Here is a 22,193-nt window from a genome sequence, read left to right on the forward strand (position 1 = left end):
GTTGGTTGGTTGTCTGTTCTGTCAGCTAGGCTAACGGCGCTTAGCATTTAGCATCCGAGCTAACCACTCATACAGACGCTTACCCGAGCCCGTCTGAGTTCTGTGTTGTAGTGGATGATGATGATGATGTCGTTGCTTTAACACGAACTCCACCGAGACGCAGTTTTATGTGACAACGCACTACGCGGAATGCCCGTGCGCTGTCCCGTTGGCTAGCTAACCGACGGGTCATTGGTCCCCGTCTGTCTTGTCAGTAGTAGTTTGGGGGTCGGTTTGAGTTGTACGCGGCTAAGAAGAAGCTAGTTAGCTAGCAGGCTAACGTGTTGGTGTTTATGGGAATCACCATAGCCATGCTATGCTAGCTGGCTAATCCTTACTTCGGAGGCCTCGAGCTGCATCATGTCAGGATCAATCGACGATCAAGTTCAGGTGTCAGGATGACCATAGTGTGAAACGGCCTCTTTTCTTTCTGTCTGTCAGTGCATTGGCCTCTTTGGACTTATAGTACACACAGTAACGCCAGCCCTTAACGTTTTCCTTCAACCTGAGCACAGACGTTTAGCCAAGCTGCCTGCCAAGACAAGGTAAGACATCGTTTGCATGAACTGCATTAGGTTGGTGAAATATATCTAGGATTGGTGAATAACTTTGGCAGAGTCACCGGATTGTAACCTAACCTCCATCACATTCTAGAAGAAAGCTTCCTGTCAAGGTGGTCAAGGAAGCTAACCTAACGTTAGCATCGTTACTTTTGGGATTGGCAGCAGTTTCTGGCGTTAATGTGTATCGTGTCGCTGACGTATCCACCAGTACTGAGCAGTTGTGTACCACATCGGTTTAAGCTTTTGTTTAGCTATAGTTTCAGAAGATGTTTTTTTTGTCTTCCTTGGGTGTCATTAACATCTCCGATTGGTAAGGAAGTCATCAATGCTCGCTAGGAGGAAGTCTAGGCACTAGGCAGGTGAGTGACATATTGGAGCTGAGCTGTTTCTCTTGTATGCATAGTTTGCATACAAGTATTTTGACAGATTTGAGTTATTGGAATAGTCAGGAGTCGTTGACTCGTTTTGATTCAAATATCTCTGTAAACGATAGCTGTTTCTTGTTCGTCATTTGTCCCACCATGCTAAAAAAATGTTTTCCGTTTTTGTAGACAATTATAAGTCTGTCAACAGAATAACTGAAAAAACATACTTGAATTGAATGACGATACCATTAAAATAATGTCTACATACTTGAGTCTTATGCATCAAGTTGATCTCATTCATTGTCACTTGAGCAGGTTTTACCTCACTGGCCAAATTAAGAAACTCTTGAGTCTTGACAATTCGTTTCTCTGACTTTTCCAACAGTGCTGACAAATCTAGGGCTGTCCTCCAGTAAAACAACAGGGACAGATTCATTTGTTGGTTTATTCTTTTTAGGGGACAGTCCCAAACAAATTGTTGCCCACACTATTGCAAAATTCTCATTTGATTATATTCATGGTTTAGATTTCTCTGATATGGAAGGAAAACAAGACCTAACTCCTGTAGGATCAGCTTGAATAGATTATAGCTTTATACTATAGCTTAATTATTGGCTAGTTAGTAGGTTGGAATGTTGTTGCTGTTCCCTTCCCTACCCAGACTATCATATAACAATATTTAAACATTTTTAGCTTTGCTAGTGTTTTTGCATAAGAAATAATCAATTTGTCATTCATGCTCTGCATTTTTGCAGGACTTGCCTGCACACATGGCCAAACAATATTGGTACCCATTAAAATAATGTACTATTTACGCTGAAACGTGTTGATATTAAGACATATTATCAGTCTTATTTGCAACAGAACAAAATGATGATACCAATGACGCATAATCTGATTTAGTTCTTACAGGTGTTCTTAACAATGTTCTTGTAATTCTTCTTATAATCTTAGTAATCTCTCATGCAGCCAGTTAAAAAAAAAATATACACACTGCTGTGAAGTGGGTTAGGGTTAGGGTAATAATAGCTAAGCATGGTGGATGTAAAGGTTACTATCTCCAAGGAACTTGATGTGCCTGTGATGTGACCCCTGTTGCCAATATTATTAAGAAGTTTAAGACCCATGGGCCTGTAGCCAACATCTCTGGATGAAGGGACATGGTAATGAGAGGAGTTGAAATGAGTTAAACACAACACTGCAAGAATGTACTTCGGACAGATTAAACAAAAATTGATTTTTTTATAAATCACATTATCTTGGGGTTGCTTTTCTGCCATAGGTACTGTTGCCTTGAATCTGCAGGGCATTAATGATCAAATACTTTCAAGGCTTTTTAAGCAGAACATGCACGCCATGCACAGTGCACCCCAGTTTAAGAAAGCTTTCATGGGCGTTCCAGCAGGATAATCCATCAAAAAGCACCCAAGAATGGATGAGAAGACCATGCTGAATTGGTGTACTATTGGATTCCTGATCTGAATCCCATTGCACATTAAATGAAAAATAATTTTAGATCAGGACACATTTTGTGGAAAGAACAGATTTTCCCTTATTCAGAGATGGTGCTTGATCTTGAGTTATTGTCTGTTCTACAAAAATATACATTATGGGTAGTGGGTACCAATATTTTGGTGTTTTGATGTTTTATTTTGAAAGTTATAATCAAATATTATTTTTATTATTATATTCAATAGTGAAAAAGAATGCCGGTACAATGAATATACTACTTTTAGTTTCAATGTAATTCAAAGAAAATGTATTTATTTTATTAGGAAGTGTGTCAATATCTTTGGCCACATCTCTGAGAGTTGGATTACAAGGGAGACTGACTGTGTGTCACAACTGTTATACTTATTAAGCCAAAATGTTTGCAAAGCCTTTTATGCTTTGGAATATAGTTCACTTCACATACATAGTATGCCAGTTATTACCATTTTAACTCGCCTGGACCGTGTTTTAAAACAGGTTATCCTGTAAGTGAGGGCATGCTCAAGCTGCATTTGTATTTTCATCAGACTACGGTACATCAAAAAACATGAACAAGCGGCACATATCGCAATAAAAAAGACATGCCCATCCAACCCGAACTTGGGCAGGTTCAGAGCGGCGAGTAGTATACAAGAATAAAAAAATAGCTGCACATATCGACATTGTTTCTACTTAGTTATTGGAAGAAAAGGTATAGGAAGCCTATGTTTACAGCAGCATTGTCATACTGGGGAAGGGAGCAAATGTGTTTTTTTAAAATGTTTTGTAAACTCTAGACTACCGGTAATAGTGCAAATTCAACCTGTCAACTACCGGTAGGTTTTTATTATAAATGTTTTGAACAAGTTACATATTTTTAGATTTGATTTGCATTTTCAGTAATGTTTTGTTTTATGGACCAAACTGCTGTTTACAGCTACTCTGCGAAGAGCTGTTGAAAACGGATAGTGTCCTTTGATAATATTTATGATTAAAATGTCTCCCTGAGTGCTCAGCTTAGCACTAACAACAAAACAAGTGGCAAACTGATCAATGACCCGGAACATACTGTAGGAAAAAGTAATGATCTCTCGTTCCCTTACTTCCCTAGTCTAAATAGACGACAGTGCCACATTTTCCTCCAGAGAAGGCAGCAGTTGGTGTATAATTGATATCCACACATGAAAATCTCATTGGAAATGCTCATAATTTTTATTGACCTTGAGCACAACCATTTCTTGCTTATGATTTACTCTCTTGACACTTCCCCTCTAATACCCGTGTCTCTACAAGCAGACTGCTGAAGAGTGGGAGGGAGGGGAAATGCTTCTTTCTCCCCTTGCTACTGGTTGTCAGGATCAACAAGCCAATGTGGCCTACCTCATCAAACCTCAGGAGAGAAGACAAGCTTGTTAGGAACATTTTACAGCTACTAGTGGCAGAATACTTTCCCTGTTAGGAAATGTAAATTAATGATATTGTGCAATCTAGCACAAACTTATGGTTTGTAATTTTTATAAACCATAAACCATTAGTCATCGGTACTGTTGGTGTAGGCTGTAGGGTTGGTATGTTGCCCAAATTGTCATCGTATTAATGCTTGTTGACAGATTCACCTGGATTGATCAACTGATAGTACTATACCTGTTGACTTGAATTATGAAATGTGAAGCTACAGTAGAACAGTGTTCTTTTTGTCCTTGTACAGTAGAGTCGACTGAGGAAGGCTGACCTTGGTGATATTTTCTTGGCTCTTGCTGCCAACCATTGAACAAGCTCAGGCATTCCCCCCACCTATGGTTTTTTCCTAATCCACCTTACTGTGGCCTGCCATAGTTTTGCTACCTGTTGCAGAATTTGAAAAAGCCTTTTGTGTTGTTGTAGTTCGGTAGACTAGAGGACTTAATTATGTTGATGTGCGAGTTATCGCAATGATGCATTGAAATTCAATCTGTTTTTACTAAGCTCTCAGTGGTGGCTGTATTTTGTTTACCATATCTAATATGCACATACTTGATTATGAGCACAGCAAGTGGCAACGAGAGAGACAGTGGTCACCACAGCTAACACACACACACACACACTGCCCGACCTACTTTGATGGTTATAGTTTCGTCTTACTTCATCAAGAGATCAGTGATTTAAAACCAGGCCTTTCTTCGCTCACTTCACTTATGTATTCTCCTTCAGTAGCTTACTGAATGTTCTTGATAATGTGTCGTCAATGTGTTTTTAGGAGATGCTAAGAGTCTGAGACATGCCCGGCTGGTGGTCAGTTGTGTGTAGACTGTAGAGAAGTTAAACTTCCCTAAACAACTTAATGTGGCACATCACTTTTGATGTGGAAGATGGTTCTCAATTGCCACAATATAATGTGTTGTAATATGTGGTTCACTTTAAAGACAAGAGAGAACTTTTATGTCTAGTGTCTATGTAACTAACAACCCCTTGGCTCTTTTCCATTATCAAGTGCATTCTTTTTTTTTTCCTTATACCAACATCCACTTCAACTCTGAGCTGGTTGGATGTTAAAAAAATGGCTTTGTTCAGCAAGTAATTACCATAGTCCCACTTGCTGTTGAGCTTAATTATGTGCTGCATGCTACTAGATAAAAGGCTTCTGTGAAATGGGAAGCCATGAAGCATCACTTTATAAAGAGCCACCTCCAGCAATAATTCTGCCTGGTCATGGCATAGTGAGTATGATGTAGGACAGGATAGGGCTGGGCAATTAACTGAAAATATATAGAAACCGTCATTTCGAAGTATGCAACTAAAGGACCACTTCACCCATGTTCAACTGTCATTCATATTACGGTAATTGGATCCTCACTGATGCTCATTATATGTTTTGTTTTTGTCTACTCACTGTGTCTCAGAGGAGACCTGCACTTCATAAATCCGTCTACCAGTAACATCTTTGCTAGCCAGTTTTGGTCATTTCAAACTATATTTCAAAAAATATATATTTGTATGTTTTATGAATGCCAGAACATTGGCTTCCAAACCTTCGATTATAGCATGCTAACTTTCCAGGAAGAGAGCCTGATATTTCTATTAGTTTGGAATTCCCCATCGATGATGTCATTGTTAGGCGAGTTACTGTACTGTACTGTTCACACTCCACAGCCCTTCTCTGAGACGCGTAAAACAAATGGTAGCATCTTATAATGAGCATTAGTGACTAGTGACAACCAATTATTGTCTCCACCAGACCGAAGGCATGGGGAGAGAGTATGTTTTGCACTCCGTCCGTCCGTCACCAGCTAATCGCGGGCACCGTTAACCCGGTCGATGCCAAATTTTGCACACACACTCCCTGAATGCAAACGATGAACCTCTGCCCCACATTTTCCAGAACTGCCTGTTATAGCGCCACCAGGAGGCCGACTTCCAGATTCTGTCCAAAAATCCCGCAAATTGTTACACACTATCTCTATAGTCATGTGTTCAAGACGGATCTGTCCGATATTTCATATTCCATCCTAATTGGCTAACATAATAACATTGGCTTTCAAAGTTTGCAGGATTGGCCCGTTTTGAACAAAAAGCCTCGAATCATGAACGCAGCGTGCAATTTACGTGAAATCTTTCACAGACTTTCCTACTAGGCTGAGGAATATATCCCACCCTTTTCAGATTGGCCTCTTATAGCGCCACCAACAGGTGGATATTTGCAAAACACATTTTTGGAACAAAATGCCTCTGAATTGATCCTGTGAATCCTAACATTGATACATGCCATGGCACATTATTACACTGCTATTTACAGCTTATTTTACAGCAGTAATATTGATACACATTGATGGAACCTATTTCACTGATGTAATATCTAGCTGGTGTATATTGTAAGACTTTTATCAACTAAGTACTTTTATCAACATCGTAATCACTGACTGCACTAATAAAACACATTTAGTGCCGGAAGTGCATCAAAATAGAAGCTCCGGGGTGCCAGAGTTGTCTGATCGCTTTTACTCTGAAAGCCATGAACCGGAAACACTTTCCTAAAAAAGTTGACTTTACTAAGTGACCTCAGAATCCCCGATCATCTTAATTTATTTTTTTACGCTCCAAAAAGCGTTCATATTTTGCGGGAGAGACGGATGAGGAGTAGAAATGAAGCGCCAGCATATCGATCCATTCATCACCACGGAGAGCGCCTTGGATTAGGAGATACGAGTCATTCTTTCCACCGCGCTAACATGGGAGTCAATGACAAGCTAATATTTGCACTGAGCGTTAGCGTACCAAAAGCGAAAAGCGAAATGCCAAAAAAAAAGAAATTCTGAATGTTCTTATCTCGTCCCGCGTCTCTAGGACGTCGCTAGGACGTCCACAGACGTCGTAGGCACTAATATTTCGGGATCCTTATGACGGCCTCACACGTCGTACGAACTGAAACGGTTAACTAGACTGATTTTAAAAAGTAGCTTTTTGGACAACTTTAACATTAGCAATTTTAACATGATGCCTATTCCAACTTGGTCGTCACACTTAAACTTGATCAGCAAAATGTGTACAGTGCATCTCTAATATTGTCCTAATGTTTCACCAGAAATCATTGACATTTATAATGACATTCTAGCTTTTAGAAGAAGCAGGTAGATACTATAATTTAATCTAGCCACCATGCATGTTGTGTCCTGCATATTAATATTTCATAGTCTTCCAATACATGGAAAGCCTCCTTGGTCCTGGTTTGTAGGTCCTCTGTAAGGAATAGAATTTCACCTAGAAATTCACCTTCCGTTCCCTCTCCACACAGGCTGTCAAAAATGGCTCTTTTGTTTAGGTTGAAATATTTGCAGAATGGATTAGTCTTACTAACTACACACTATCTACCCTAACTACCTAACTATTGCTCAACAAATAGTTGAGCAATATGCTAATATGTTTATGCTAATAATATGTTTATTACCTCCACTTGCTTAAGTTGCTTCTACCATATAATGTAGCCCAACTTCTGCATACTGAATACACACATACGCGTGCATGCGTGCGTGCGTGTTTGTGTGTGTGTGTGTGTGTGTGTGTGTGTGTGTGCACTCAACTTCACACACTCTGTACTTGTTGTTCTTGTTGTTTGTCTGATTACTATGTTCATACTACTTTATTTCTCAAATTCTCACCTGCCACCTGTAATGGTATGCAATAACAATGCACAAGGAAAGCCTCACACTTTACCTACATTCCACAATGTAAGCCATGTCCATGTACTCTAGAAATGTAATAAATACATTACAACACCTAAATGTTAAATAATGTTCTGCCGTAGCCCGAAAATTAAGGCCCGGCCCTAACTGGGCCCTCATCAAACCCTGTACACATATATGGCCAGTACAGAATTCACTCCATATGTTGATCTGACCACATCAAACTCAAGACATGCTCCATATATGGCCAGTACAGAATTCATTCCATATGTTGATCTGACTACCCCCCCCCCCCCCCATGCCAAAGCGCTCGCCAAGCAGTCTGCTGTCACCTAGGGGGATGCATGCACGCGACCTCGCACTAAAGCTTCTAGGCGTCTTACTGGTGTTAGGTTCTTAAGCTTAGCTTACGTCGTTTTACTGGTATAGATATTCCAGTATTTGATGTATTATCATGTTTTTTGTCCTTGGCCTAAAAAACAACAACTTTGGTTTCCGATTGGCTGTCATTTTTGGGCTGAGTAGGTAGGGAATTTATTTTATTTTTTATTTTATTTTTTCGTGGGAAGGATGGGTAGCAAGGAATTTATTTTATTTATTTTTTCGTTGGAAGGATGGGTAGCAAAAACAAATCCTACGGCAATGATGGATAGGCAGCGCGCTGTGTTGACAGTGTTGTTACAAACGATAGTGGTTCTACAACGATTCCTACGTGGATTAAATTTTTTATAACGTAGGATGAGGTTGTGCGTCCCGATGGTCTCATCAAAGAGAATTTTAATGATCAAAGACCTTTTTGGTCTTGACTCGGTCGTATTCTGAGCTTTTTTTCTTTTTTTTCTTTTTTTTTACCCACCAAATGCCAATAAAATAATATGGGTCGCGCATATTTAATAGAGTCGGTCGGCAACCGGAAACCAAAATTATTATTTTTAGGCCTAAATCGCTCTGGATTAAGAACGTCTGCTAAATCCCTAAATTGTAATCCAGTTGGAGGGATGACTTGGGTTTACTTCAAAAACGCTTGTTTGTTGTGCGACTGTTGTGTGGAAGGACATAATTATACATTTTATTGGCTCTATATAAAGGGTGTCATCGTTATATCACATTTTGTGCTGTGTGAAAAACATAATCTGTCTATTTTCTGACGTTTTAGAATTAAAAAAATAAAGAATGGCCTTAGATAGCGCTGTAGCTTGGAATATTTGGATCACTTCTAGTTTCTGTAAATGTAATTGGATAATGCTGGGTTTGCTTTTTTAATTCATTGTTTATTTTGTGTCCTCTTCTAACAAAACACAAGTGCACACATGGCACATCTATTGCCTTGATGTGCCATTTATTTTTATTTTTATTGTAAGCGATTCATCAGGGATTCTGTTAATCCAGTGTTGCTGTCAAGGTCATGCATGCCAACCCTTTTTCTGAATTTTCCAGAGGATGCCAGCTCCGATCAGACTCCGGGAGCTGATCCGGACCATCCGGACCGCTCGGACCCAGGCAGAGGAACGGGAGATGATCCAGAAAGAGTGCGCTGCCATACGTTCGTCCTTCAGAGAGGAAGACAACACATACCGCTGTAGAAATGTGGCAAAGCTGCTGTATATGCACATGTTGGGTTACCCGGCACACTTTGGACAGGTGTGTAACTGTTTATGTAACCTGGCCTCACCAGGCTTTCCACCACCTCAGAGGAAAGCCTGGTCTCTGTTTCAAAAGTCCAGATGATCCTGTCGGGAGCGGATGATATGGTTACGTCATGTTGTAGTATTGTTTTGTAGTCGACAGGCAGGAACAACAGGCGGCAACTTCATTGAGGGGAAAAGGAACGTTCCTTCCTTTTCCCTCAATAAAAGCTCTCGTAGCATGTAGCTTTTATTGAGAAAAATCGGTTTGAGGGAAAAGGAAGTTCCTGCTTGTCGACTACAAAACAATACTACAACATGACGTAACGATATCATCCGCTCCCGACAGGATCATATACCCTAAATGAAATGGTGCCCAGGCTACTGTTTATGTAGTCAAGTCGTAATGTATTTTGTTGATGTAATCGTGTGAGGAAAGCCTGTGTACTTAATATTATCTGACGTGTCATTTTCCAGTTGGAATGCCTGAAGCTGATTGCATCCCAGAAGTTCACTGACAAGCGGATAGGCTACCTGGGAGCCATGCTACTGTTGGACGAGAGGCAGGATGTCCATCTACTAATGACAAACTGCATCAAGAAGTAAGAGGAAGACAGTCCTTCAATGCATTTATTGCATAATCTGTAATAATTAGTAAATTGTGTGTTTATTGTTGCATTCACCCGTTCACACATATACAATTCACTCACAGACAACAGAAGGAAACCATGCATTCAAGGCACCAATCTGCTCATCAGGAGCAATTGGAGGTTCAGTGTCGATGTCACTAACGCGTTTATCTTTTCTACGTCCGAGCATAGACATGGTAATGCCCCGCCTGCCTCTGATTGGCCTACCGACACTGCCCGTCTTTTCTGTCCTCCGAGATGCAAGGGCACTCCGTGCTTTGATTGAATAATTGATTGAACACGTATGTACTATGATATGATTTGATTTGGCTGTGTTCTAAATTAAAGCGTTAGTGTTGATTATCGTGTATTAATCTAAATATAGTAAACTAATGCTGTTATACTGAAAAAGATCAAGGGAAAAGAGATCTTTTTACAGTACAATAATGTTTCACGTCTACACATAAACATAAACGGCATAAACAATATTAGTTTGCCTCTTATACAAAAATAAAAGTTACTGTCGCGCATGCTAAGCTGTCATTCTCTTGTATATCGTACTTGTATTATGTATTAATTTCCCACCACGGAGTAACCTCGCGGCAGACTATCCAGCTAACTACCTTCCACCTCAGAGGAAACTCTGGTAACTCTGTCGGTAGGCCAATCAGAGGCAGTCGGGCGTTACCATGTCTATTGTCTATCCTCGGACGTAGAAAAGATATACGCCACTAACACAGCACCGTGGATTGTTCCATCCCGTCCACAAACGTCCACTCTACCTCCTGAGCCGCTGCAGGAATGCTTTCTTGTTTGTAATGTGGGAGAGTGACGATAAGAGGTGTGGTTGTAGAAACTGATTACACAGAGTTGGTATTCTGTTCCTTCCACAGATCTTGCACTGATGGCAATCACCCCAAAACCTGCCAAGCCCACTAACCTCTTTATCAAAACCTTTTCTTCTGAAGAACAATAGCTCTTTCCTTTCTACTCCTTATACCATATCTTCCCTTCTTTATCTACATTGCTCCACATAACTCCCTGGCTTGTCTGTCTCTCCGTTCCTACCCCAGTGATCTGAATCACAGCACACAATATGTCCAGGGCCTGGCCTTGTGTACCCTGGGCTGCATGGGTTCTTCAGAGATGTGCCGTGACCTGGCTGGGGAAGTGGAGAAACTGCTCAAAACATCCAACTCTTACCTGAGGAAAAAAGTAAGTCTCACCCAGTGCCCACCATGTTGTTTGACTAATTGTGCAGAGGTGGTGTTTAACAACAACAAGTAGTGATTTCTTTTTCATAACCCGCCCGCCCCACCAAGGCCAAACAATACAGTATATGAATCAACGACTCGCCCGCCCCACAAAAACAAAAAGTAGCCTACCGACCGGCTTTTCAAATATATGCTACATTTTCTATGGCTTCTCCAACAGCCGTAAATCTTTCTTGGTCATATCAGTGGGTACATTAGGCTACTACTAGTGTCTCTTTGTTTAGCCTACAAATAATGGCGGAGAATGCATGGATCAGTCATATTTATTTTTAAGCGTTACATAAGCATATGATCAAAGAGGCTCCGGTCAAAACTGGGCAAATAAAATCTGCAAGTACAGGCATCACTGAATAATTTGTGTCTAGAAATATGATTATTGACTCAATACTTAACAGAGTGAGTGATATGTTTATTCTCAAGTCATGCGTCTTAAAAACTAGAATAGTGTTTACCAAAGTCAAATTGCTCGGAGGACGTCACGTCACTCTCATTGATTGTTTGGAATACATTTAAATGTGATTTTACAGGCGGCGTTGTGTGCAGTTCATGTCATCAGGAAGGTTCCGGAACTGATGGAAATGTTCCTTCCAGCTACAAAAAACCTGCTGAGCGAGAAGAACCACGGTGAGGCTCAAGGGACTGTCGGCATCCAACGGTTTATGGCGTCTGTGTCCCTGACTCCTGTCCTGCACAAATATAATGCAACACTTTCACTGCTGTTTTCTGTCTCTCGTCTCGTCTGTCTTTCTGTCTCGGTGTCCCTGTCCTGCACAAACATAATGCAACACTTTCACTGCTGTTTTCTGTCTCGTCTCGTCTTTCTTTCTGTCTGTGTCCCTGTCCTGCACAAACATAATGCAACACTTTCACTGCTGTTTTCTGTCTCTCGTCTCGTCTGTCTCTGTCCCTGTCCTGCACAAACATAATGCAACACTTTCACTGCTGTTTTCTGTCTCTCGTCTCGTCTGTCTTTGTCTCTGTGTCCCTGTCCTGCACAAACATAATGCAACACTTTCACTGCTGTTTTCTGTCTCTCGTGCCTTGCAGAGAATAGCTATGCAGCCGATCTCCCCTTTTGTGGTGTCCTTTACGGAGGACGGTGGAATTAATGAGTCTGTCATAAGCTCTGGGCCTTGTCTGTACCCCACAATGAATAGACGTATCAAAGGCAAATATCGATATTTTGACAGTAAGGAAATGGCTGTGCTCTTGTCAAAGTGATTTGTGACACTGTTTCAGATACTATGCGCATCACTAATGGCTTTTCAATTTTGACATACAGCAGAGGTATCAGTACAGCTGACGGCCTAAAAAAAGTCATTCAACTGTGTCGCACATGGAAAATAGCTGATGTACATCTCTATAGTCGTGTAATCATGATGGATCGGTTTGATTTCTCACAATGATTGGCTAAGATCTAAAATTTGCAGGTGTGACCCGTTTTGAACAAAATGCTGTGAATCATGAATGCAGCGCTTGATTGCAGTGAAACTTTGCACGCATTATTCACACTACGGTGAGGAACATATTTTAACATGGCGCCACCTGGAGGTTGATTGCTGCAAAACATTTGTTTTATAATTCTCAACTTTTGTCCAAACCTTTGTCCAAATCTGTACACACTATCTGTGATCAAGATGGATCCGTCCGATTTTTCATATTCATTCCTGATTGGCGAATTCCAAAAATTGCTGGCCCACAATAAGCTACCTGACCTGGTGGAGCTTTTTCCTAGTTTATAAATCGTCCTTTCAATACCACAGACGACTTCCTTCAATATTTGGTTTGGATCTTAGATAGCCCAGTTAAAGGACCACCATATCGCATCATCATTCAGTTTCAGTTCAATCCAATCAAAATCAACAAACTACACTTCTTCGTAATTTCAAGTAATCTGTGAGTCTTAAGGTCGTCTCAGACAGAAATCGACTGCCCTTGGGTGATTCTTTTGGACTCGCGGAGAAGTTGAGGGGTGTTGAAGCAAGCGGGCACGGTCCTGTAAAATTGTCACGCTTGTGTGCTTGTTTCGTGCACACGCCCGCGCCCCGCGGGCGACTAGACCTGGATTGTGGTCAGCTTTTTCAGTGCCCCTCATGTACAGACACGTCGCTGATCCAGACGAACGCCTGCGTCACTTTCTCCCTGTCTGAAATGGCCGGTCTGAAATGATTAGCCCATTGACTAAAGTTGATTGACTAAAGTTTTAGTCAATGGGCTAATCATTTCAGACCGGTAGATATGGCAATTTAAGAAGGGCAAGAAAGTGAAAGGAGACAAACGGTACCCCCAAATAAAGATGCTTTGATCCTAAAGTTCTCTGCTTTGTTCCCTCAGGTGTTCTCCACACATCTGTTGTCTTACTCACTGAAATGTGTGAAAGAAGTCCTGACATGCTCTCCCACTTCAGAAAGGTAAGGATTGAACTGAAACTTTTTTTTTTTTAAAGGATGCAGGGAATTAAGAAACATTTGTCTTATGGTCACGCCACATGTCATTCTCTCTCTTTCTACTTGTACATTTCTCTTTTCGGTATAGCTAAGAAAGACTTGTTTTGACTTTTCTGAGCCTTGGATTGCATTCTTGGCCCCAAGGTATCCTCTACGTTCAAAGTATGTCTCAGTCTTTATCTCCTTCCACTGTCTCTCTCTCTCCCTGCTTCTCAACTGCTTATTGAACCTCTCCTCCCCTACTAGCTGTGACAAAACAAAAAGATCTTTGCACCAGAAGGCCCACATCATGTTCCCATGATCGAAAACCTTACTTTGAGCTCTCTGAAAGTGAATGATTTCCAGTTTTCCCCTCCCTAACATCTACCTCATATTTTTTCTGTCATTTGTCTTTGTTACAACCCCTGCATTGTGTTAGAATGAGAAGGTAAGAGTACGTTCTGATTCCATAGCTGGTGCATGCTGTAACGAGTAATCACCCCACCACAGTCACCATAGATGTAATCGAACCCGTGTCCAGTAATGTCATTTCTTTTTTTAACTTTTTTCTTTTAACCCATTTAGGCCTGGGAAAAAAAAACCTTTTTTCTGAAATACCTATGTTTCTAGGCCTATATCACTCACTATTTCATGTCAAGGACCCCAAAAAGGATCTGTAATTGGCCTCCGACCCCCATCTGAAAATATGTTGTTCCAGGGGACCCCCCCCCCCCCCCCCCAGAAGCAAAAAATCCAAATTTGAGGCACATTTTCACGATCTTTCAAACCTACAAGCTCGTAGCGCGCCATGAGCCATGAGCTTGTAGATCTGCTATCTTTCAATAAGCTAAATTATAACATAATGTTTAACCCATTCTGGGCGGGAACCCATATCTGGGTTCTGTACAGTATGTACAGTATTCAAAAATGTAATTTTTTTGATGCTGCTATATAAATATTTGAAGTTTTTCAGAAACCTTAGGTCAGGATTTAGAGGCGTTTTTAGAATCGGCCTTAGGCCTAAATGGGTTAAAACACCAAAAGGGGTTCCCGCCCAAAATGGGTTAATCTCCTTGACTTTTACAGTGATCATTATTGTTTTTGTTCTTTTGGGATTACGGTATACAGAAGTTTTTAATTTATTTTGGTCCATTTGTCAGACTTGTCTCACTATTGTCACGGTTTCATTGTTCCTCTTCTGTGTACTTCATTTGATCACTTTTGTAAAATTGTAATTAAAGGATGTGATGGGTATATTGATCACACACAAGGAGTTTTCACTTGGCACAGATAATCTATACTGTATCTGTCGTTGTCAGAGGATATCCTATGTGTAATGTCATAGGATTGTTTATTTTTTTAGTTGATGATTCACAAGAGTTTGGCCAGTAAAGCATTATAATGAAATGTTAAGGACCACTTCACCACTTTTGAACTTATCTTCATATAATTGGTCCTCACTAATGTTCATGATACAATACCACATTTTTTCTACTCAGTCTGTGTCTCATAGGAGGGCTGTGGGCAGTTCAGTATTTAGATTTTTATTATCGCGAGAACGATGGCTTCCATTTTCGCATTGCAACTTTTCACGAATAGTAAGCCTGCAGTTTCTATTACGGTAGTTTGAATTCACCAGCGGGTTTCTGAACTGCCCACAGCCCTCCTATGAGATACAGACTGAGTAGAATATTATTAAAATAGTATAAAATAGTATTTTATCATGAACATTACTGAGGACCAATCATATGAAAGCAGGTTGAGAAGTGGTGAAGTGGTCCTTTAAGGCTTTAGCGTGGGTGCTTGGAGATTTGTATTTTCTCTTGGTTATCCTGAAAACCTGTTTTTGGAACTTCAAAATGGAGTATACCTTTACATGTATCTCAAGATACTATACATTATTATAAAGGGTGGAATAGTAGTTTGAATTAGTTTTGCTCTGGCAATTAATGAAACGCTAATATGTAGATTACATCCACATCATGTGGCAAGCTTACCAAACTCTTGTATAATCTTGGTCTTTTTATATGAATACAGCAGCATTATTACAGCCAGATCCAGTTTGTCAGATTCTGTTTCTAAAAGCGAAACAGTCTAAAAACCAATGTTCATTACAATCAAGGTTTTGATTCATTAACCTCACCTCAACAAGTATCATGCTTTCATACAATAGTGAAATTACAGTATGAGTTGTCAATTCTACAAAAATATGTCCCCCTAAGCCTCAACACATATTTACCTAACTACTAAAAAAATACCTGCCTACAGAATATTCCTTGGAGGTTAGAGATACAAAGGCTTTTGACACGTCTTCTCTCCTGTTGTTCACCTTCTTGTAGCTGGTTCCACAGTTGGTGAGAATTCTGAAGAACCTAATCATGTCTGGATACTCTCCTGAGCATGATGTGTCTGGCATCAGTGACCCCTTCCTGCAGGTAAGACTTGGAACATTTAATCTGTGCTCGATAGGAAGCTATATGACATTTCTTTTATCTAGCTTTTAGCCTGACGACACTTGACACTTTCTGCTGAATTAAGGTGCGGATATTGAGACTACTGCGAATTCTTGGCAAGAGTGATGATGATTCGAGTGAAGCGATGAACGATATCCTTGCACAGGTTAGAGTTCAAGTTATTTCCACTTCATTTTTATTCCACTTAATAAAAAAAGAAAACATGGACGGCAAAAAGAAGAAACAAAACAAACTCAAAAGGCAAAAAATAGAACAAAGGGCTTGCATTTTTCAGCACAATCTATAAATGGTATACAATATTTGAATTCCTCATACATTGGCAATCGGCTGAAGGAAGAGATCCCACTTTTCAACTTATTGTAAAACTTATCCTCTTGCAGTCTGAGTATGAATGGTAGTTTTTCCATGACGTATATTTCTCCAGTAATGTCCATCCAATTGTCTTTGGTTGGTGGGTCCTGTTGGTACCAGCGTTGTGTGATTGCTTTCTTACTTGTGGTTAAAACGAAAGCCTCTCTAACCGAATGGTAGATCTGACCCTGTAATTGTTTTCATTCTTCTAAAGGTTGCAACCAATACAGAGACAAGTAAAAATGTAGGCAATGCAATCCTTTATGAGACTGTTCTCACTATAATGGACATCAAATCAGAGAGTGGACTGAGGGTGAGTTAATTCGTTTCCCCTTTACAAAATGTATGTTCTGTTAAAAGGTTCAATATGTTTTGTGGACATGCAATCATTACTGATGCCCCATGTACGTAGGAGAGTGAAGCAAAAAAGATCTATATTGTTCTATATTGATGGAGAAATCGACTAAGGTTGTGAAAAGGCAACAGTATATATTTATATACTGTTAATAAATATTTCAATCAATCATATATACATGGCACCCCTATGACTAATAAATGAGAAAAGTGTTCCTGAAAAATATATATTTCATATGGTAAAAAAGCATTTTCTCTGTTTTTTGCAGGTGTTGGCAATTAACATACTGGGACGCTTCCTTCTTAACAATGATAAAAATATTAGGCAAGTTACCTTTTATAGCCTTCCAAATATCTTTGCCACCTCATCACTTAAGAAGCACAAATACCCAGCTCTGGCATTGTTGTGAAGGTTATGTTTTGTGACGTGCCCCGTTTTAGATATGTGGCGTTGACGTCCCTACTGAAGACGGTACAAACAGATCACAACGCGGTGCAGAGGCATCGGAGCACCATCGTGGATTGTTTAAAAGACCTGGATGTGTCCATCAAGAGGTGAGAATCACAGAAGACTGATATCTTAGCAATTAACCGGTCAAACATAATTTTATACTTTGAACCGTTTCCAAGAATAGCAATGTGTCACATCGTAGTGAGTTTTGAGCTGTTTCTGTCCCTTTGTACTCCTGTCCCAGGCGTGCGATGGAGCTAAGCTTTGCTTTGGTGAATGGCAACAACATCCGAGGCATGATGAAGGAGCTGCTCTACTTCCTTGACTCGTGTGACCCAGAATTCAAAGCGGACTGTGCATCAGGAGTCTTCCTCGCTGCAGAGAAGTAAGAGACCTGTGTGTACTGTTCATCTCACAGAGAGGTTGCTTTGCCAGTTTGCTGCAATGTATTGCAGCAATACATTGCAGCAATGTATTGCTGCAATTAGGGCTGTCAATCGATTAAAATATTTAAAGGTATATTCAGTGATTTCACTTAATTTAAATATCACTTATTATTTTGTTTTGTTGTGATAATTATTCCTTACTATAGAGTGTGCTGGCCATATAAGGAGTTCCTCCCTGTCCCCAGTTAACCCCTGGGGGTCAAAAAACCTTAGGTTTCGTTTTTGACTCTCTATCCTGATTGGACGAAAGGCTGGGTCCCACAGCCAAAAACGAAACCTAAGGTTTTTTGAGTGAAATCACTGAATATACCTTTAATCTGATTAATCGCATGATTGTCCATAGTTAACTGTGATTAATCGCAAATTAATCGCATATTTTTTATCCGTTCTAAATATACCTTAAATCAGTGGTTTTCAAGGTTTTCTTATCAAGGTCCATTATTTATTCTGCATTTGAGCCACGGACCACCATTTGATGACATTTAGCCTTCCAGACCCAAACTAAAGAACTGTATTGATGTTGGCCAATGGTACCATTACTAGAGATAACAGGCCATGTTGATCAAAATAACATGTTTTCTAAGTTTTCTAATTGTGTAGACTTAAATTAACTTAAGTAATTCAGCTGTTTAACAATTATTCAACTCTTCATTGTAAAATTGCCATGCGTCTCAACCATTCTGTCAAACTTCACAGTGCGTTAATCGCGCATTAAAAACAATAGTGCCGCTAAAAGGATTGTGAGTTAACTAGTTAATAGTGTGTTAACTTTGACAGCCCTAGCTGCAATACATTGCAGCAATGTATTTTCCCCATAGATATTATAAAAAATAGATGCCTCACTGGCCGTTGCAGTTCATTGGAGCGACGTGTATCCCAATGAAGTGCAGTGCTGAAGGCATTTTATTTTCTCATGACAATACATTACAATACAAACAAACACAAACAACACAGTTATTAATACAACAATAGAACATCAGAGCTAGCGGGGATTAGATTACTAACAGAAAACATTAAATAGTGAACACAAAGCAACAGTTCTCCGCAGCTTTCTTATTTAGAAGTGGCTGAAGGCATTTGTCACGTCACTGCCCAAGTGACGTCACTCATGCGACTCCTCCATGTCTCTCGCTGTCACTCAAGTGAATACTGGGCCAATCACAGCGCGTCTTTTACGGGACTTATGTTACGCACGAGGAAGCTGCTCAATGAAGGCAAATGCTTTGCAAGGAATCTCGGGGAAGTTGTGACACGCGCCTCAGAGCCGGAACAAGTCTGTCTGTTTCCCCTCCTTACTGGTTTTAGTGTACTCTACTGATACACCCCTAGAAATAACTCAAAAGCACAGTATAACTAGTGTCATGTAATGTCATTGTCATCAACCTTACATTTTGTCTGTCAGTACTTTAATGGGTGATTAGAAGCATTAATCAGATCTAGACTGACCAAACTGTGTGAGGTGAATGAACACCAGTAGCCCGACTACTTAGAATTTGCACACTAGATCATAGTTTAATTTAACAGATTACCACCATTGATTCTTAGTTAGACAAATATGTAAAGAAGGAAAGGCAATGTACTTTCTTGGTCCGCCAATTCCAGCTGTCAGTCGTTTCACTGTGAGGCAAACTAGAGCCGAACGTTTGATGGACTGGACATGAATGGCATATGAATGAATATGTTTGAAGAAAAAGGTTCAGGGGAAGAAAAAAGAAGCACCACACATTCTGCTGCCTTGCTTTACGACATGCACGCTATAAGTTTATTGAGATATGTAAAGAGCACAGAGTAGGTTTATAAGTAAGGACTGTTTTCAGGAGACTGTCTAAATTGACCGTCAGAATTGAACAATCTATGATATCTCTTTTATTATCCTAAACTTGATCATTACACAATCATTAAATAATAATGTTTGCTTCTTCAACGCGTTGAATCGAACTTCTGGCTCTGGTTTGCCTCCACAGGTGCGTCAATGGCACGTGCCATGTCATATTTTTATATATAGCCTTGAGACAAAGGAAACTACACAGGCACACCTTCAAATACCTACTGGGCCAGGTCACCTGATGGATCACCTGACCCTAGTAGACTCTTCCTGTTAAGAGGCGCCTCTGCTGGTCTAAAACAGCTGGTAAAAAATGAAGGCAATGGACAATACCACAGCAGGCGCCGCAATGAGGAGCAAAATGTTATGACAAGCTGAACATTTTCAGAAAACGACAAACACTGCATTGCATATTATATAATATTATGGGGTCAGTTCCAGAATCCACTGCAATGTTATCCATGTGTCCACATCATGGGTTCCTTGGGTCAGCAAAATAAGGTAGAATCGCTGGTGGTGGCAGATTTATTTATGAATTAATTAGAGCTGGGACTCGATTAATAAAATTAATCTAATTAATCAGAGGCTTCACATTTTAATCGCATATCATTATTTGACCCGAGAACAGTGAGAAAGCAATTTTTTTGAATGGATTTTGGTATACTAGTGAATCAATGAATAGTGAATACATAAGTTTAAGCAATAAAACATTGTTTTTGTAGTAATAGGGGTAATAATTCTTTATTGAATAATTGCACACAACTGTGCTGTAATCCACGCTACCATCGGATAGCCTTTTAAATCCTATTTCCAATCCACGGGGACAAGCAAAGTGATCTCAGCGGCTTCCCCCAGTCTGGTGAACTGTCTGCGGTTTCTGGTGGTGTTATTGTCTGAAGAGGACACGGACACTTGGTGCGCAGGTCCGTCTGAAAACTGTCCAGTGACAACGTTCTGCGGTGAAAAAATAGTGTGATTAAAATGCGTTAATTTATTTTAATGCATTAATTAATACCTGCCAGTTGATGTGTTTTTTTTTTAAATAAATCAGTTTCATAGAAAAAATATATCAATGAATCAATGTTGCCAATTATTTGGGGCCATACTTGCAATATCCCCATGGCCTTACAGGTCTGGAATCTGGGAGCAATGTGCACATTAATTTCTTTCTATTTTAAACGTTATTTCTGTCTCTTCTTATTGGCCAAGCTTTTCAAATGCTATGAGGAATGAATGAGTGGTCGTCTGAAATTATACATTTGGATAGCATTTACCTTCTTCTCATTCAGTGTCTATCAATTGTTAACCACTGTATATTCTGTTTTACAGGTATGCTCCTTCGAAAAGATGGCACATAGACACCATCATGAGAGTCCTGACGACAGTATGTATACCTTTATGACAACACCAATACAATACCATTGGACCCCTTTAAAAGCATACTGTTGTACACTAGCCCTCTACACTCGACAGTGTCCTGTAATCTTTCCTGGTCTTTCCCAACAGGCAGGGAGCTACGTGCGAGACGATTCAGTTCCTAACCTCATCCAGCTCATCACCAACAGTGTGGAGATGCACGCCTACACCGTACAGAGGCTCTACAAGGCCCTGCTGGATGACATCTCGCAGGTCAGCCAACTGTCTGCTATGTTCGCAGAATGACAGTTTTGTTGTTTGATGCATGCATCGTGTGTGTGTGTTGGTGTTAAAAGCTTTGTTTCTCTGTGTCTGTAGCAACCCCTAGTGCAGGTGTCATCTTGGTGCATAGGAGAGTATGGAGACTTGCTGGTGTCTGGGCAATGTGAAGAGGAAGAACCCATTCAGGTAAACACACTCTCAGTCAAAATAAAAAATACGCTAAACACAAATTTGGCCCGTTTGTGATATAGCCCAGGGGTTCTCAACCCGTGGGTCGCGACTCCTCAGGGTGGTCACCAAATTATTTTGGGGGGTCCCCAAATTATTAAAAAAAAGAAAAATAAATTAACTGAATGTTTGAAAAATAGAAATTAAGAGTTTACATAGTACGGGGTGTATGCATAAACTTTATAAATATAAAATATATAAACTAAATAAAATATAAATAAAATATAAACTTTATAAATATATCTGGTTTCAAAGGCTGAATTTGCAACCCATGTCTGCCAACGGACTGCTTCCACCACAACCAATACTTTGGTAAAGGTTAAGAAAAACCCTGCCACTCGGGCAATGTTTCAGCAGACCTGCATCAGTAGTGATTTGTTTCCGTGTTGTCTCTGTGCTCTGTCTAGGTAACAGAGGATGAGGTTCTGGATGTATTGGAAGGACTACTGGTGTCCAACCTGTCCACTCCTGTTACCCGGGGTTACTCTCTTACTGCAATCATGAAGTTGTCCACTCGCTTCAGCAGTGTAAAGTAAGTGTGGACTTTTAACGTTCATCTTAACCCATTTAGGCCTGAAATGTATAGTTTTCTGAAATACCTATGTTTCTATGTCAGTGGTGCTCAATATTTCATGTCAAGGACCCCACACATTATATGTAATCGGCCACCATCTGAAAATATGTTGTTCCAGGAACCCCTCAGAAGCAAAGATTTGAGTTAAAAAACGTTCGCTCTGAAAGAATATATTCAAAGATATTTTAAATATTTTAACGTATAACATAATGCTTTAAAACACCAAAAGGGGTTCCCGCCCAGAATGGGTTTTAAATTGTCCTGTTGTATCAAGGATGGTACAAATTAAAAAGTGTCTACTGCAC

General features: G+C 40.1%; 2 protein-coding genes across 3 annotated transcripts in view; both read left to right on the forward strand.

The window, feature by feature from the left end:
• Positions 1-22,193, forward strand: part of mtmr10 (myotubularin related protein 10) — a 132,597-nt gene that overhangs the window by 86,737 nt on the left and 23,667 nt on the right. The gene's annotated exons all lie outside the window — the stretch shown is intronic.
• ap1g1 (adaptor related protein complex 1 subunit gamma 1) overlaps positions 1-22,193 on the forward strand; it is a 31,106-nt gene that overhangs the window by 306 nt on the left and 8,607 nt on the right. Inside the window, exons 1-16 of one of the 2 annotated variants that reach the window (XM_083758796.1) lie at positions 1-584; positions 9,031-9,234; positions 9,696-9,820; positions 10,921-11,062; positions 11,649-11,745; positions 13,456-13,532; positions 15,887-15,982; positions 16,086-16,166; positions 16,587-16,685; positions 16,996-17,051; positions 17,168-17,281; positions 17,422-17,562; positions 20,778-20,832; positions 20,955-21,077; positions 21,183-21,272; positions 21,722-21,846. In XM_083758796.1, coding sequence (XP_083614922.1) covers positions 9,034-9,234; positions 9,696-9,820; positions 10,921-11,062; positions 11,649-11,745; positions 13,456-13,532; positions 15,887-15,982; positions 16,086-16,166; positions 16,587-16,685; positions 16,996-17,051; positions 17,168-17,281; positions 17,422-17,562; positions 20,778-20,832; positions 20,955-21,077; positions 21,183-21,272; positions 21,722-21,846 — 1,622 coding nt within the window. In that variant the 5' untranslated portion in view covers positions 1-584; positions 9,031-9,033. The remainder of the gene's footprint in view (positions 585-9,030; positions 9,235-9,695; positions 9,821-10,920; positions 11,063-11,648; positions 11,746-13,455; positions 13,533-15,886; positions 15,983-16,085; positions 16,167-16,586; positions 16,686-16,995; positions 17,052-17,167; positions 17,282-17,421; positions 17,563-20,777; positions 20,833-20,954; positions 21,078-21,182; positions 21,273-21,721; positions 21,847-22,193) is intronic. The other variant, XM_083758795.1, reaches the window with a different exon arrangement.

The sequence above is a fragment of the Protomyctophum parallelum genome (assembly GCF_964188405.1).
Source record: "Protomyctophum parallelum genome assembly, chromosome: 2".
NCBI classification, from domain to species: Eukaryota; Metazoa; Chordata; class Actinopteri; order Myctophiformes; family Myctophidae; genus Protomyctophum; species Protomyctophum parallelum.